Consider the following 18,421-nt stretch of genomic DNA (forward strand, 5'->3'; position numbering starts at 1 on the left):
AGAATATCAGTTACCAGACAGATTACCTGTGAGCACAGATGGTTTCTGCAGTGTTGCGGAGACTGCTACGATTAAGTGCTGTACATCAATGTTCGACAACTGTGTCAGTCTTTGCAACTCAAGGCCAGAGAAGTTCAAGATGTCTTTTGCTGACTTTATTTTAGCTGAAAGTGAGCAAAATGCACTTTGTTAAAGAGCAAAACATTCAAATGAGAAAAAAAATCTAATCATAGAACTTGAACAAGAGAGTCACCTTACGGCTCAATGCCTCTTAGATGATTTTGCAGATCTTAAAATACCTAAGTACAGCCGTAAACAGCACTGTATGCTAAGAAGAGGGTTTCAAATGTATGCCTGTTTCAAAATCCCATACAATAATCATTTAAATAGCCTGTTTAATTTCACTAATTGAAATCATTTTTTTTAAATTGTCTTCAATGATACGAAATATCATAGAAATGGATGAAAAGGGTTGCCATACATCCACAGTTATGGTTTTGACAGCAAAGGCCTCATAGCTCACGTAAAAGGATGTCAGTTTTGAGGCATCTGGACTTGAAAGAAGAGATTGGTACTGATGAAGCAGACAATTTCTTTATTCAGAACATCAATGATGCAGCATTTAACTTTGCTGCCAAATACAGCAATCGCTTTGTTATCAGGCACTCCCTTATTTAAAAAAAGCCCTATTAATCTGCACCTCTCCCTGCCATTAAAAGCAGCATACTGGATGATGACATGGCAGAAAAAGCAAAAACATCCTGCGAGGCAATGCAGTGCAGAAGAGATCCTGGGTGCTTTGTCATCCAGCACGTTTGCTCCATACCTGGGACTCATGGACAGACCAGCCCTGAAAAGTGCACTCAGGGAACCCTTGAGTACCTTATCTCTGGCGAGGAGACTGTCCAGATTTAGCCATGCAGACACACTTTACCAGGCGTCCAGAGAAAACAGAGAGTGGACACTTGCACCGAGCCAGGAGCAGTCACCATGTATACTTTAAATAGCAGGGGAGAGGTAGGGGCACCCATGGTGGGCCACCGATCCAGAGAGTGAGACAGGGATACCATACACACCAGGAAGTGAACAGCTAAGCCACCTACAGTCAGAGGGGAATCGCTTTGTTATCAGGCACTCCCTTATTTAAAAAAAGCCCTATTAATCTGCACCTCTCCCTGCCATTAAAAGCAGCATACTGGATGATGACATGGCAGAAAAAGCCCTGAAAAGTGCACTCAGGGAACCCTTGAGTACCTTATCTCTGGCGAGGAGACTGTCCAGATTTAGCCATGCAGACACACTTTACCAGGCGTCCAGAGAAAACAGAGAGTGGACACTTGCACCGAGCCAGGAGCAGTCACCATGTATACTTTAAATAGCAGGGGAGAGGTAGGGGCACCCATGGTGGGCCACCGATCCAGAGAGTGAGACAGGGATACCATACACACCAGGAAGTGAACAGCTAAGCCACCTACACTCAGAGGGGAATAGCACCTTGTATATAGAGAAAAGTTAAGTTGCAAATCGTCTATTGTAAGAAGGGAGGCAGGACCTTCGAAGAAAAATGTAGTTAAAGACTCAGCCCAATAGAATACCAGATGGGATGTCAAGGAGGAGGGGCAGATCAAGTAAGCAGCAAACACTAGAAAGCCCTATATAAGGAAGGGGAGACAGCGCCACATCAGCCTCCAAGTAGATTGCACAATTCAGTAATGGGTTTTACCAAGAACTGCTTCGCGGAGCTGATTCGAAGGAGAACTCCAATCGTCCGAGGAAAAAAAGGTGGACATGCTAATGCACTGGCCTTGGTTTGATAAGATAATAGGTTATCTCAAATTGAAATTGGGAGAAGAACAAACTGCCAACTGGTCAAATTCTGGTTTATAAAACAAAGTATTTAGTTAATGCAAGTTCTTTTTTTTAAAGCATTTTATTGATTTTGTGACATTTCAGGTTCCATCTTGGCAGACGGCCTACATCATTCCAACTTTGTTCCTCTGCCCCGCTTTATGTCACGTTTTCACCCCACATGCTCCCAGTTTGAATCACATAGTCCATACATTCCGCTCCAGCGGTGCACTTTTGGTACATTTCTATTACAGCTCGTGCTCCACAGGTGCCATATCCGTCGCTGATATTGTGGCCACCAAGTGTCTCCAGGCCGCCAGAGTTGCAGCCTCTTCCTCCTCCCCTCCCCCGCCGCCTCTTGCCATACTTCCGTTTCCACCTCTGCCCACCTCTGCAGATCCTGCCGCCATATGTGCGCTGACTGTTTTATGCATGCCTTCCAGTTCGTCACTATTCTGCGTTTGGCCAAAATGTATGCCAGGTCTTTGAACTTGCCTGCATGTTTCACCTTCTGCGGCCTCGGGTATCCCCCCCATAAGGCATCCCCAGGGGTTCTCTATGTCCAAGTTAATTTCCCATTTTTCCATTTGTCGGGCCACCTCCTCCCAAAACCTCTTAATTTCGGGGCATGCCCAGAACATATGTGTCATTCTTACGTTCTCGTCCCCACATTTCAGACAATACTGTGTGTCTGTTTGGTGGAACTTGGCCACCTTCTGAGGCGTCATATATGCTCTGTGGCTCATGTACAGCTGGATCTGTTGGAATCTGGCATTCCTCAACACCTTTTTGTGGTATCTTTGCAACCTTATCCACACCGCATCTTCCATTTGTGTCCCCACCGCCTCCTCCCAGTCTGTTCTCATTTGGGTAATCTCCTTTCCTACCTTGGACATCAAGAGCTCATAAATACGGGATACTTTGTGCCCTCCTTCCGACACGACACGTTGTACAAGGGTTCTACCACCACATCTTCCTGTCGGGTTAGCACTCTGTCGGGCCACATACTCTTAATGTTCCGTATTATCATAAAATATACTATGTACTGGCCTTTATGTAATCTCGCTGCCTCCGCCAGCCCCTCAAATTCCTTAGGCTGGCCTTCTGCCCACACATCTCCTATTGTCGCTACGCCCACTGGTACCAACATCCACCTTATGCTCTTCTGCATTTGTTCGTCCGTCCCCTGAAGCACCACCAGCGGAATTTGTGGGGACCATGGGTTTGGATTGTTCAATAACCGGCACACTCTGTGCCATACCCACCCCCACCCCCTCCAATGTTCAACAGGCTCCCTTTTTTCTCCCCCCTACTTTGTCTCACTACCCATATTCTCTCGTTTAAGAAGTATGGGGCCCCCACCTCTGCTAGTAATTTGGATTCCGCTGTTGGTGCCCCAGAGAGCCACCTAATTACGAATTGCAGCTGGCTAGCTAAGTAACACACTTCGGAATTTTGTAGTCTAATGCCTCCTTGTTCATATCAGTTTTGCAGTTTCCATAGCGCGACTCTGTTCCTAGAATTGTGCCATATGAATCTCCTACATATGCTGTTTAATTTAACGAAACATCGCCTGGGTATATCATAAGGCACATTTGTGAACCCTTGCAGTAGCCGTGGCAACACCACCATTTTTAACAGCGCCACCCTTCCCATCATAGATAGTTGTAGTTTGGCCCAGAACGTCATACTCCTTTCTATGTTCGACACCATCTTTTCCGTGTTCTGTTTGTCTTCCTCTGCTGCATGATGATACACCTATACGCCCAAGTATCAGAAATGCTCCGTCTCCCATCCTATTGGTAGTATTGGCAGCTTTTGTCTCGGAATGCCTACGTATCTCCCCAGAGGGAATGTCCTTGACTTGTGAGGATTTATTGTAATGCCCGATAGGATAGAGTATCGTGCCATCACCTCTAAAATATATTGCAAATTCTCCTCAGGGTACTTCAAATACAGCAGCATATCGTCCGCATATAGTGATATCAGCTGCTGCACCCCTGTGACTAATACCCACATCCCCATATTGTTGACGCAGGTATGCTGCCAGAGGTTCTAACGCCAAAATGAACATTGGTGACCATGGGTACCCATGCATGGTGCCCCTGCTCAGCTGCCACCTTTCTGAAATGCTTCCTCCCGTCTTGACTCGTGCCATCGGCTCACTGTATAGTAGACTAACCCACCTCAAGTATGTGGGTCCCAGTCTGTACTCCTTCTGCACTGCCAACAGCCAAAGCCACTTGACAGAGTCAAATGCTTTAACTGCGTCCAACAAGACTATTGCTACCTCCTACGTACTTTCTCTGGTGTAATCTATTACATGATGGATCCCCCTCAAGTTTTCAGTTATGTTCCTGTGTGGTACATACCCCGTCTGAGCCTCATGTATCAGTTTGTGTAACAGCGGTTTCAATCTGTTTGCCAGTATCGCCGTCAGGATCTTACTGTCCTGGTTGAGTAATGATAGGGGCCTATATGACCCACATTCCGTTTCCGGTTTAGAAGGCTTGCGGAGTTGGAGGATCATCGCCTCCTGAGGTGATTCTGGTAGTTTCCCTTTGTCTAGTGCCTCATTGAACATTGTCAGCATGGGGGGGTTTAAGTAGCTCGTTTTTATAGGTTTTATAGAATTCGCTCGGGAGCCCGTCTGACCCCAGAGCTTTGCTTGTGGGCAATTGCCTTATCACTAAGTCCAGTTCTTCCCCTGTTATCAGGGATTCTAGGCTCTCCCTATCAGATTCTACAAGCTTGGGGAGTGTGATTTCCTCCAGGGCCCCTTGTATGTCCATCTCTACCTCTTCCGGGGGATCTGCATATAGTTTTTTTTATAATATTCCAGAAAGCATTTGTTCACTCCCTCCTGTGCATCTAATATCCACCCATCCTCCCCTTGTACTGCCCTGATGGGCTGCTTAGAGGTTTCCCTTCTGTAGAGCCAAGCCAGTAGTCTGCCAGGTGTGTCCCCTTCCGCATGCTGTCTCTCCAAATACTTCCTGTAGTTCAAATTACTTAATCTCTCCCAATGATCTTTGCATTCTTTTTGCAGTGTGGTTCTACTCTCTGCTCCTTCTCTCTTTCCGACCTCTTTCCGCATTATCCTTTCTAGCTTCTGTTCCGCTTTCTGTAGGTCTCGCGTTCTAATATCTCGTAACCCTTTAGACTTCGCTATTGCTGCTCCCCTAACCACCATCTTGAAGGCCTCCCATATTCTTCCCCGCTGAGTCTACACTCCCCATATTCCTATCAAAATATTACTTAATATCATCCCTTGGGCTTTCCCTGAACCCAGCGTCTTTCAAAGCTTCAGTTCTCATTTTCCAAGTGGGGATCCTCGCTGTCGGCGGCCTGACCTGCCATGTAACTAGCAGAGGTGCGTGCTCCGACAACACCATCGCTTTGTAATCTATCTGTGTCACTTCTCGTGTTGTATCCGTCCCCATAAAGATATAGTCCAGCCTGGTGTGTAGGTTGTGCGGGCCGAGAAATGCGAATATCCTCTCGCCTGCGGGTGCCGCTCCCTCCATACATCTATCAGCCCAAAGGTTTGTATCAGGGAGGTCAGGGCTTTGGCCGCTGGGATCGGGTGTGTGAGTTTCGTGACTGACCTGTCCAGGAACAGATTCAGTGTGCAATTAAAATCCCCCACATACCACCATGCTGTCCATACATTGACTAATCTTAGTGTACCGGGATCCAAGATAAGCAGTAGTATCCTGGTTTGGTGCATACATGTTAATATATTTTTCTCTATTTTCCAACCACCCTCTGATCCACGCCAGCCTCCTGCCTCTGTCTACCTCTGATTTCAACAGCTTAAACGGAACATGGGGTGCTATCCAAATAATAACCCCCCTGGCGTACGCCAAAAATGTGGCCCCTATAGTTGTACCCATCCATTTGCGAGTCAACACCTCTAATTTATTTTTAGTTCAATGGCTTTCGTGTAATAATTCAATATCTATCCTTTGTCTGTTCAGGTACGTCATCACCCTGTGACGCTTGATATAGTTGTTCAGCCCCCTGACATTCCAGGATATTATCTTAATTTCTCCCATTTCCTCCGAGATGCCACCACCTCCGTCTCTGGTCTCTTAAGTCGCTCTTTACTGTTGGCCCCCCTCCCAACTTCCCCAACCCCCCCCCCCCCTCCATCCCCAACAACCCCCAACATTAGCCCAGCTCCTATACGGGTTCTAAGGCCTCCCCGCATCTCCCCCTTTTCCCGACCCTATGACGGTACTCAGAGCGCTGCAGGTGGATACCATACTACTTATATCCTCTCTCAACTCCCTGCTGGGGTGGTATCACTCCCTCTGTCGCTGTTACTGATGCTGCACGCGTCGCTCCCGTGCATTATTACCTCCCATAGGCTACTGAATGTAACACGCTAAAGGTCCAAGTGTCTCCTTCGCCTCCCCTTCTTTATCCCACCTCCACACCACTACCCATTTGCAATCCCCCTTCCCTTTTCACTTATCACTCTCCGCTTCTGCTCGGTCGCGCTGTTCTGATGGCATGTTCTGGGTGTCCATCCAGGCATTCACATCCTCCGGAGTCTCGAAAAAAAGAGCACAATCTTTGTGAAGCACCTTCATCTGAGCTGGATATAAGAGTTGAAACTTGAGGTGAGCCCCATTCAGCCGTCTTTTCACTGTGCCATTATCTATCCTTCTTTTCTGCACTTGCCAAGTATAGTCCGTATACGCGGTGATGGACGCTGACGCTCTATGGAGGGTGCCTCCTTTACAGAGGTATTCCAGTATTTTCTCCCTGTCTTTGTAATTCAAGATTTTGGCTATAATTGTCCTAGGTGGGGCGCCCGGCTGGGGTCTCCTCATCAGGGCTCTGTGTGCCCTCTCAACTGTGAAACCTTGGGTGAGGGTGCCCGCTCCTACTTTCATATCTTCGATTATAGTTGCTCGGGTTCTTGCCTTACTCACCTTCCAGCAGTCCGACTATGCGAACGTTGTTGCGCCTTGCGTGCCCTTCCGCTTCTTCTGCTCTGTTCTCCAGATTTTGGACTTGGTATTTCAAGGTGTTGATCTCTATAGCATGCTCTTTGCCGTTATTAGTATTGGCCGCAACATCCTTTTCCAATGCTCCAGTGCGTTCCGCCAGCGATCTAACATCCTTTCTCAGCAGGTTCACATTTATTTTCGTCAATCTTATGTTCTAGTGACGCCTTGAGGTCCGCTATTGCCCCCAGGATTTGTTGATCCATACACGGTTGTGTTTCCTCTTCCTCTGGGTTTATGGCCTGTGCTTTACTGCTCTCCATCACTTGTGTCGGCCTGGCGAATGTATCCAGGGACGTCTGTTTCCCTTTAGTGTTATTCCCCTTCTGCGACATTGCTTTTGCTGTGTCTCTGGCACTCCTCGTCCTTCCTGCCACCCGTGGGGGCGAGATCATGTTGCGTTGTGTCCTCGCCGTGGGGGTGCTCGGCATCTCTTCCTATGCACCTCCTCTGTGTGCATCCGTCTCTTACCCTGTTGTTTATACTCTTCTATCCGGAGCACAGGAGGTGGTCCTGCCCCATTTCTTTGCCCTCCTCTGCTGCAGCTGCCTCGGCTCTGTGTGCCCCCGTTATACCTTGCTGCCTCTTCAGCTTCTCCTGCTTGCTGCCGCTGGATTGCCCACACCCCCACTGTCCGCTTTCTCTCTGTATTCTGCACCACCCTCGGGGTGTTTCTGCTGAGCTCTAGTTGCCCCCCCTGTTGTGAGGCCCCCCCCCCCCGTTCGCGGTGCGTCTTCGCCTCCCCCTCTGCACCCTCTTTTCGGGGGGGGGGGTGTGGGTGTGTGTGTGTGTGTGTGTTTTTTTTCTCCTTTCTCTCTCCCCCCACCCTATGGGTGGTTTAATGCTGGAGGAGCTCATGAGCAAAGGAGACCGCTATCAGGAGGGAAAAGCAGTTTCAGTGTCCGAAGCAGAAGGCAGACAGCAGAACTCCTTCATCCGGCAGGCTGGAGCCTACGTAACGGAGGTGTGACCCCGTGGGGGTGGCCCAAGAGGTCCGACAACAACACCTACAGTGCTGTGCCAGGAGACACGAGAAGCCTTCGCAGAGCAGAGGAAGCGGGAAACACAAACTGCAACTGCAGAGCACATACTGAAATCCTGAGACTCCAGGAAGAACCGAAAATCGTTATTCCAACGTGGTAACTATAAGGAAAGCATGGTATCAAACAGTGAAGACAGACACAAGTGATCACAGTTCATGGGTGTTTATTGAACTTCAACTGGGTTTGAATAACGTCTATCTAATCCTAAATCTAAAGATGGGAGCAAGATACGACCAGCAAATAATAAAGAACGCAATCCTAGTAGAGTCTGGTCAAAATAACAGGGCCTATACTAATAAACCTATTGCCAATCCTTATTTCTAAATACAAATGATGTTGGAAACAGTTTTATACAAAAGAAAAGTGTGCAAGAAATGATATGTCAGGATGGTTGAGCCGTTAGCTTCCCTTCCCCACGTTTTCAGCACAGGACAAGGCAGCACACTCGAACTTAGCACATACTCTGGGTTTTCTAGCACGAGGATGCAGTTCAAAATCATATTATCAGGACCTTCTGTGCAAAAGTCTCTTTGCCATTCAAAGTCTTTTATTTCAGAGGACCTGATGCGACAAACAAACATTCAAAGTTCCTTCCTCTTCAGGATTCTCCTATGCACAACTTCTCTGGTGATTCACTGTTCACCCCGGGCTCCACTGCCCCAGGCTCAGACGACATTTATCTCATTTTCAAACGTTCTTTACTATGTCAAAATCTTAAGACTTTCAACTATGCCTCGGATTTTGCTTGACCAGTCACAGGACCACTTTGAGTCACAATTCTTTGTTCCCTTCACAATATATCCCTTTTAACATCTCAGCTTGACACCTTACAGTGACCTTCGATTGAGCACCCACGTGGTGCCGGACCACTCTGTCAAAGGCATCGTATCAAAGTCTCTTCAAAGTTCAAACACTCATCAGCAGTTCAACTTTACTTGCGTCTTTTATCACAAATGTTTTAACAATGTCCATTCCAGCGCTCGACAAACAATGTCGCTGCTTACAACCTTGGCTTCAACACAGAATGGTATTGTATTGGTCTCCCCAACTCACCAGCTGTGTTGATTTCACCGACGCTGCTTTGTTCTTGGAGGCAAGGACGGTACCATGGCGGCTGCTGCTTCTCCCCACCTTGATTAGTGACGCATAAGGTCCCTGCGTAGCTCTGACACACAATACAGGATTCTTCAGCTTGGTTTCCTGGTCTTATGCTTTCTAATCTTGAGGGCTCTTGAAACTAACTGCTTCTTGTCGGAAAGATAAAAGGGAGCTTCCATCCTTGTGATCCCCTCCTGTTTTGCTGTCTTTCTTCTCTCGTTCAGCTGCTGTCTCAAAACTGCTGTTTCCTTGTGTGCTTTGCCTCACTCAGTGTGCTTTCGTTCTCCGCCTTTTATCCGTGTGGGGAAGCTTAATGGAAGTCAGGTGTGAGTGATGGTCAGTAATTGCCTGACCTCGTCTGACCATTGTATTGGGACATGTCATGTATATTGCTCAGGTGTTTTCTACCAGAGCAGGCTGTCAGTGTGAAAGTGTTTTTGCAGGAAAAGGGGGCGGGGGATAAAGTTCCTACGTATCCTATCTGATAGGATAGGGTAAAGGTATTACAGGAAAGTGAGGAGTACCGTGTCTCACCATCCAGTGTCGCACTCCCACTCCCTAAGGACCCCTAACCCATGTGATCCTCCTGCACTGGTCCACACCCAGGGTCTGGATCCAAAGGTGAGGGCCGTGCCCTGTCCACCTGAGAGAGCGAGAGAGAGAGAGAGAGAGAGAGAGAGAGAGAGAGAGAGATCTACAGGGACTAGTGGGTGAGACACCTTCTGGTTTCTCACAGTAACAAACAAAGTGATCTTAAGCAGAAGAATACTTGGCAGTATAGTAAATCAAGTATTGGGAGAGGGAGCCGCCCTCAAGCCAGTAGGCAAGAAAACCCCACTGACCTCCAGAGAAGGGTCAGTGACCCCAAAAAAGAGCAAGGCATTGGAAGAATTCTTCTGCGTGTCAGTGGTGGAGTCATAACCACTGACCACCAGAGAAGAGTCACAAATCCCAAGAGTCATGAGGACTATTTGTGCATCAGAGGAAATCTTCCTTGTGTCACTGGAAGCAACAGAACCATTGATGATCAGAGAAACCCAGGTCGAGGATCAAAGCCCAAACAGAGACATGAGTCATCTTCCTCATGGCAGGATTTGGCAGGTTAGTGAACCAAGTCTGCAGACTCAAAGAAGAACGTGGGTCTGGGACCTAAGCACAATTGGAACTTTATCTAACACTGAACAGAAGGCACGCTGTAATATCCAGGGGGAAGGGAATCATTCCACCTGGGTCTAGTACGATTGGCATGTTGTAATGAGAAGCATCAGGAGGAGGGAGTCATCCCCCTGATAATAAGTAGAGGAAGTAAGGACAAGTTTCCAGCCAGGATAAGGGAGTCATTCCCCCTGGCCTTTTGACTACAATGTGTCAACAGAACCTTTCAATCAGGCGAAGGGATGTGTAGAGGAGCAGGTGGCTACCTCTCCTTTGGTCCCCGCCCCCTCACTGCTATCTTATTAGGAGTAGCAGACGAAGAGCTACAATTGGGAACCCATGCACGAGTTTATGCGACAAATCCATATTGCGTTGATTGTATGAAAGACGATATGCACTCAGACAGCCATTCAGAAGATACACTCATATTGAGACAGTGCAAGGATGCTACCAAGAAGGGTGTCCACTACCAAGATGCCAGAATGTGATTATAAGTAATGGATGAACTCTAAGTCAGAATGATATCACAAAAAAGATGTATGAACCTACGCCGAAACTATGTGAAAATACTTAAAAGCGACAATGTAACTGAAGCACAAAGAGAAAGATGTATAGAAAAACAAAGTAACCATGAATGAAAGAAGATGAAATAATGTGCTGATCAATAACTGTAAATACGCATAGAATGTTGCTATAAGGAGGTATATATTCACAACGTTTAGGACAGCCATTGAAAGAAAATGGACGATGGCCTGTGTTAAGAAACAACCCTGTTACCTCAAAAGACGAGCCTAGGATTACAAATTGAAGAACTGGTGAAGAAACGGTTTTCGTGGGCAGAATAAGGGAGTACCTTGGCCCGGGATCAAGAAGGCTATTTCGAGAGATGGGTCCAATGCACAAAGGGAGTCGAAGGAACGAACAATGTGCACAAGACATATTTCTGCTAAGATTAGGAGAGACAAGGACATTTGCAAGTGCCAAGTACTGAACAATCATGAGAGCAGAAGGACATTTAAGTTAAACGGACATTCTGACAGATCCCTTTTAGTCTTTAATTAAGGCAATGAAACCCTCATAGAAATAGGGACTGTTGGAGCCTTTTCCTTTCTTTTAAAGAATAAAAGTCTTTGCCAACCATCATGCCACCTTTGTGTCAGTCTCCTTCTGCACCCTTAAATGCCCTACAAAGAAATAAACCACATGTGCCTTCTCGTGAAGCCACTACTCACCATGGCAATCTCCTATCCTGGGGGTAGTGTGTAAAGCCATTGAGTAGAAGTGCCTCTGGTGGGTTCCCTTATTCATGTGGGGGTTCTTCTTTAGGTGTGAGCTGCTAGTAGGGTTCCCCTGTGCAGGGTGTTTACTTACTTCAATCAATTAACATAGGAATCAATGGGCCAATAGACATAACATTAGGACTTGGGGATAAATGTGTTCCTGAGGCCTGTGTGCCTCCCAAAAAGTGCAGATGAACTTCTGTGACCATTCTATAGTCCTCTGAGACCACTGTCTCTATTTTCTAACCATATTATGAAACATTATTTTACTGTGTTCTTACCTGTATATTTTGCAGTTATTTCACTTGTATAAAAATGTCCTTTTACAGATCAATTCTATGTCAAGACCGTAGGCTCCCATTATGCTTCTTTCTTTAATTTGAAATTAACCATAGAAGCTCAGCAGCTAGATTTTAGCATGTGAAGTTTCATACCAAAAACAACTTGCATAGGTGCTGAAATCCCAAAATCAAAAGTTCTAAAAAGAAAATTGTCCAAATAGTCCAAGGTATGTTAAGTTCCTTGAGACAGTGAACTAGTCACGAAACATGTGACCGTTTACAGCCAATGTACTGCAGTTAGCCCTTTCAAATAGCAGTAATCCTTGAACCACTTCCTCTTTCTTTGCGGCTCACAGCAAGAGATACATGGATTTTATTTACTTAATCTCTCAGAAAGTAATGTTATAAATTGATATTGCTAAACTTGTAAGAGCAGGAGCATCAACGCTCCTCTATCGGTTTTTTCCTTACTGAGAGGTGTTTTCACGTGACGGTCTCTCAGGAGAGTTCTGTCATCGTTTGAATTTGTATTACGCCTTGTACTCTGGGATCGTAGCATTTCACTGTGCCGGTTACCCAGCAACAGTGACAGTTGTCGACGCAGCCTCACAGCCGCGTTCTTTCCCGCCCCTCTGGCACCCACTTACTCCATTGGGGTGCCGGGGTCATCAGGAAGCCGCGCGTGGCTCATTAACTTCAGGCTCATTTATTTATATAATTCAGGCTCATTTATATAATGTATCTTTTTGATCGCGCTTAACGCTCAGCAGGGGACTTTCCTCTGTTCCTCCTTGACTCCGGCCCTCGCTGACGTGTTTCCTACTAATCAAACAGAGCCACCGCAGAGAAGGAGATTTAACCTTTTTTGAATAATACATACAAAAATAAAATCAAAGCAAAGGGGAGTGGGAAGGCTTGCTGGAAATACACACACTGCCCTTACTGGTAGGCAGTAATATACTGCTCCATACACCATTGCCCATAAGAATTAAATACTGAAGGGCAAACAGGCTATACATGGCTGTGGAATACACTCCTCAAACTGACCAGGAATGGTCAGAGGACGAGGAGAACACTTAGGAGCAGGATGTGGCTCTAGCAGCCATTTTCAAGAGAGTACTTGGCTCATCTGTTGAAACTACTATAAAAAATAAGCGGCAGCAGACATGCTAGTCCTGATCCAACTATGCCTTGATGACATGGAGGTGCACCTCAGGGGAGCCCCCATTAATATTAAGGAGAAAGCTCATAGAAGGAAGAGCGCTCCTGAAGGGGGGGGAGGGGAGTACACCGGCTTGAAAGAGAACTCTTTGACCCCCCCCCCCCGAAGACCTTGGGAGACAGCCACAACCTCAGCCACAGCTGCCACTATGGATGCCTTATCAAGGCTCAGGAAAGCCCTTCTGGGTAGGAAGGAGATCCCTTCCGTCTCAAGGCCCTCTGACCCGGAGGAGAATAAAATGGGTGACAGACCCTCAAGCCCGCAGGAACGTCAACAGTGCACAGATGATGACGATCATGAGAATGAGCAAACTCCTCAAACAACTAAGGACGAGGATGACCAAGATAAAGGGTCAAGGCCAAGCACACCCTATAATGCGGCAGTCCCCATTCCCAAATGACTACCTAACGCGCAACCTGCTTTAGAAGGAATGTTTGTCCCACAGGACTAAATTCACCCCATATCTTCAGACTGGGCCCTGTCATCCAGAGCTAAGGATTACATCAAGGACAGCCTGCGCCGGCCGCTAGATAAAGAGGTCCAAGCCAAGCTAAGAGCGGAATGTCCCCCGTCCAGATATCCCTGGGAAAGTAGTGCTCACACCAGAGCTTGACGCTAAAATGATCACCTTCCTTGGCATAAAAAGCAAGGATCCTTGTCCTCGATATTACCGGTCCTTTAGCAAAGATTATAAACCTCTCAGAAGAAGCCTTGGACACAGGGAAACCCATTGATCCAGTCACCCTGTCAGGGTGGTCGCAACAGGGTGGTAGCCCTCTGCCTGCTCGGTAACACGAATTGTGCTATCTCAACCGAGCAGAGGAAGGACATTCTTATGAAATAGATCCTAAAATAGCAGGGCTTGCCATCACCATCGGGCCCTGCCCGCCATTGCCGGCCATTTGGCGATCCCTCAGTCAAGGAAATGGCAATATTTGTGGGGACATTTACTGCTCTCGACAAGACACAAGCCTCGATAAAGAGGGTTTTCTCGACAAAGGTTTTTTCATGGGCCGGACGAGGCAGGGGCCGCTCCTCCGGACGTTATTACCTGGACAGACGGTCCCATCAATCACGAGACCATCACTCCTACTGGCAAGACAGAGCAGACACCTTCTTCCCCTCTAGAGGAAGAGGCAAGGGCCAAGGCTGTAGAAGAATAGCAAGGCACCAAGCACAGCAAACTGCAGGCGAGTGTCAAGCGTACAGCTCCAGCGCTGCAAGTCCCATAGAAGGCAGCAGAGCACTATTCGCGCAAGCATGGGACTGCTTATCATGAGATGCCTGGGTCAGAGACAACGCAAGGGGTTTTTACATCGACTTTTTCTCTCAACCCATCCAAGCACACCGCCCAGCACAGATAATGTTGCACACAGATTGACTAGCCTTAGACCACGAGGTTCGCAGGCTACACCTCAAGGGCGCTATACGTCCATGCACAGACCAGGGCGGATTCTTCAGCCCAATTTTCCTGGTACGCAGGAAACAAAAAGGTCCGTCCTGTGATGAATTTCAGAGCCATAAACAACTTTATTCTCTACCGCCATTTAAAAATGGAGGGAATAGACATGCTCAGGGATATTTTGAGACCGGGCGACTGGCAGATTTCCCTGGACCTAAAGGATACCTACCTAGCAGTGCCCGGTCAACAATATATAAAGTACCTGAGGTTCACATGGAGCGGTCAGGACTGGGAATGCACGGGCCTGGCCATCGGGCTCTCCTCAGCACCCTGGGATTTCACCAAGCTCATGTGGCCTGTAGTAGCCATCTCAGGGAAAGGGGAGTAAGGCTCATCGTATACCTCGACAACATCATCCTCATGTCACAGACCGAGGACCTGGCAAAGCATCAGGCTCGAATTGCCATAGACTTGTTCCACAACCTAGCATTTCTCATCAACTGGGAAAAGTCAGTACTAGTGCCCTCGAAGAGCATGGCATTCCTGGGCTTCATAGTAGACACCCAGGACTGTCGGCTCCGTCTACTGACATCCAAAGTACACTCTACTCGCCGCCAGATTTGGAGTGGGGATCTCTTACGCCTTTCCCCCCTTCACTAGGATAGCGAGGACCCTGGTGAAGGCCCATCAGGAGCAAACAGAGCTAGTCCTCGTAGCCCCAGTTTGGACCTCTCAAAGTTGGTATCCAGTTCTTCTGGAACTTTCTTCGGATTTTCCAATCCTACTACCCCAATATCAGATCTGCTGTCGGGTCAGAGAGGGGAATGTCATCCCCTCCTCCTTTGCGGGTCCTTGACCCTAGCAGCATGGAGGATTTCAGGGCGAGAACGAGGGTCCCAGGCATTTCACGCAAGGCTGTCACAGCCACATTGAGAGGTGGGCTCCCGTGACCTCCAAGAGATACGCAAACTCTTGGGGTGGATGGGTACGCTGGCGCTTGGAGGGGGGCCCCCATCCATTTTCAGCAGCGTATCAGAGATTTACATTTTTCTTGCTATCCTTGTAGAATGCAGTCTAGCTTACAGAACAGTGAACGCCTGCAGCTCAGCGATTTTGTCCGGGCATGACCTTGTGGATGGTTTGCCAGCTGGCAAGCATCATCTGGTATGCAGGATGCTTAGAGGAGTCCGTTTAACAGTACCACCTCCGGCATGCTACAACAAGCTTTGGGGCGTGAATACCGTACTTAACCTTTTTCTTTCCTGGCCACATACTGAGGAATTATAACGCACAGCTCTCTCAGGCAAGCTAACTACTCTGCTATGCCTAGTATCTTGCAGAAGAGTTTCTGATGTCACAGCCCTCGACTTACCAGGCAGGACTTTTTCCCCTGATGGAATAGCTTTCCACGTGTCCATAAGGACTAAATGCCACTCTGCCACTCGAGGGATTTCATATCTAGCCTTTAGCGAGCAGCCAAAACTATGTCTAGTGCAATGCCTAGAGGCTTACGAGGAGGTAACCTCCTCCTTCAGGGTCAACAATAGAGGTCAGCTACTGATGGCACTCCGCAAACTACACAAAGCGGTCTCCGCTCCTACCCTAGCTTGCTGGGTACGCTGGATCATCACGCAGGCTGGCATTGATACCAACCAGTTTGGTGCCCATTCAATGGGGGATGGCTATGGCGTCCAAAGCCTTTCAGGTAGGAGTTCGGCTACAGGACATCATGAGAATGGCCGACTGGGCAGGAGAGTCCGTTTTTAAGCAGTTTTACCTGAAGCCGGCGGAGCAACCTGCCACCGTAGTGGTAAGTAAGCTTTAAAGTAGCATAATGGGAGCCTCTGGTCTTGACATAGAATAAAGATTTTCCAGAATAACTTTAAGAAATATCTTGATTCTATTAAAGACACAGAGGCGAGCATTATCCCGGCCGACTAAAGAATTTAAAAGGCATGAAAAAAGGCAGGGCGTAGGGGTATTTTACCTAATCCATAACGTTATCGTTATTTATTTGCTAAGAATGTAAAGTTATTTTTTACCTTTGCTAATTTCTTTCCCTCGCGCACATCTGATATAGGGTTACCTTTCACACCCAGTAGACCTTTGATGTTTTTCTTTTTTCCGCAGGATGTCAGACAAGCCCTCTCGAAGGGAGAAGAGTTTCAACACAGCGGCAACAGCTGCCGAGCAGTCCCGCAACACGCGTTTGGTTACATATGGTTATCAAAAGAGGAAGTGGTTCAAGGATTACTGCTATTTGAAAGAGCTAACTGCACTACATTGGCTGGTAAGGTCACACCCATGGGAAACAGTTTTTTTTACTGAGGAGCTTTGGACTGTTTGGACAATTCTTTTTCAGAATTTTTGAATTCAGCATTTCAGCATCTATGCAAGTTGTTTATGTTATGAAACTTTACATGCTAAAATCTTGCTGCTGAACTTCTATGCTTAATTTTAAATTAAAGAAAGAGAAGCATAATGCTCGCCTGCGTGTCTTTAATAGAATCAAGACTATTCATAAAGTTATTCAGGAAAATCTTTATTGTGTGGACATTGCTTTATTGCAAATTTATCATAAGTAAACAGCTCACATCTTCCAGAGGGTTGCCCTGACTGCTCAAGCCATTCTACCAATTGGACCCCAGATAAAAAGTCAGTTTGCATCTGGGGCCTAAAATAGAGCCTACGAACGATCTAACACTGCAACACTGCCCCAGGCTGCAGATCTATGGGGAAATCGTATTGTCTGTGCAGTGGCAGGTCAACTGCCTCCTGATCGTTAAATACATTCTTCAATGCCCAGCTATTCACTAGGAATGGTAAAGCTGGCCAAGGCAGTAAAAGCCACCCAATGTAAATGGATGAATTGTGTTAATGTCTGTGGTGGCTCAGCTGTATGTAAACCATAGTATTAACAATAGATTCATTAAAATAAAACGGTCAGAGCAATTCAGTCTATGCAAGGATTATTTTGGACTAACCATGGAATCCTGAGTAACAACTTTAATTGAGGGGCATTAATTACATCTATTCAGAGATGTATGGAATTACTCATACACTGTATAACTAACAGGTGAGACTGAGGTTTCCAGATGAGAGTTCAGTTCAATCTACAGGACTAAGAGGTTCTGGGTCAGGCTTAAGCTGCTCATTTTGAAAAGTTGTATTTATTGTACATTAGTTAAATATCAAAACCTTCAGCACATATTACATAACAATAAATGACTTTTGTGCCAAGATGGACGAACAAACAAAAATACAGAAGGAAGTACATCCAACACAAGGGGACGAGGGAGAGGAGGAAGAAAAAAACGTGGAGGGGGCAATAAATTCAAACAGCAACCCCCCGCATCGGTCTCTGCACTCTGGCAAATGAATGACGTTGTGATACTAGCTATGAATAAACAACAAATCATCAATCTGTCTGATCACGTTTTAACAAATGAGGAAACTCAAATATTGAATTTGGGTCTGAATTTTTATCCATTGGCTAAATTTGATTACGTACAGACCAGAATAGATTTGGATAGCTTTATATGCAAACTATGACTCAAAAAATTCTTTGCCACCTCGTCATTTAAGAAAAGACCTAAAAAAACATTAGAGGGACGGACACAGAACACAATTGCAGAATTAGACACTTTAACCACCCTTGTTGAATTACAACAGGAAAGTTTTACAGCAACTCCAGAAGATACCATCGATCTCAGCACATTGGGCATCAGCACAGACAAGAATTCGACCAGCAAACTAAAGTGTAAATCGAAATTCAATCCGCTGAGTACACAAAACTGCCATATAGAGGCCTTCTCTAATGTAGTCATTGATGACTTAAAAAATGAAAGACGGAAAATCAAACGGCAACCAAAAAGCAATCTGTCAAGAAAACAGCAAAAAGTATTATCTGATGTTAGCAAATTGGACAAGTACATAATTAAAGCTGCTGATAAGGGTTGCAACATAGTCATTATGAATAAACAAGACTACATCCGAGAAGCTTACAGACAACTCAATGATGGGAATTGTTATGAAAGACTACCCACCAATCCCATCAAACATCTGCAAAGAGAG

The 18,421-nt window shown here is 46.5% G+C and overlaps 1 protein-coding gene across 4 annotated transcripts in view; it reads right to left on the bottom strand.

The window, feature by feature from the left end:
- The window catches only part of XRCC3 (X-ray repair cross complementing 3), a 172,471-nt gene that overhangs the window by 109,337 nt on the left and 44,713 nt on the right, over positions 1–18,421 (bottom strand). For all 4 annotated transcript variants that reach the window (XM_069638187.1, XM_069638190.1, XM_069638189.1 and 1 more), the window contains one exon: positions 27–164. In XM_069638187.1, the coding sequence (XP_069494288.1) occupies positions 27–164 (138 nt within the window). The remainder of the gene's footprint in view (positions 1–26; positions 165–18,421) is intronic.

The sequence above is a fragment of the Ambystoma mexicanum genome, chromosome 14, assembly GCF_040938575.1.
Source record: "Ambystoma mexicanum isolate Mex_15411 chromosome 14, UKY_AmexF1_1, whole genome shotgun sequence".
Classification (NCBI taxonomy): Eukaryota; Metazoa; Chordata; class Amphibia; order Caudata; family Ambystomatidae; genus Ambystoma; species Ambystoma mexicanum.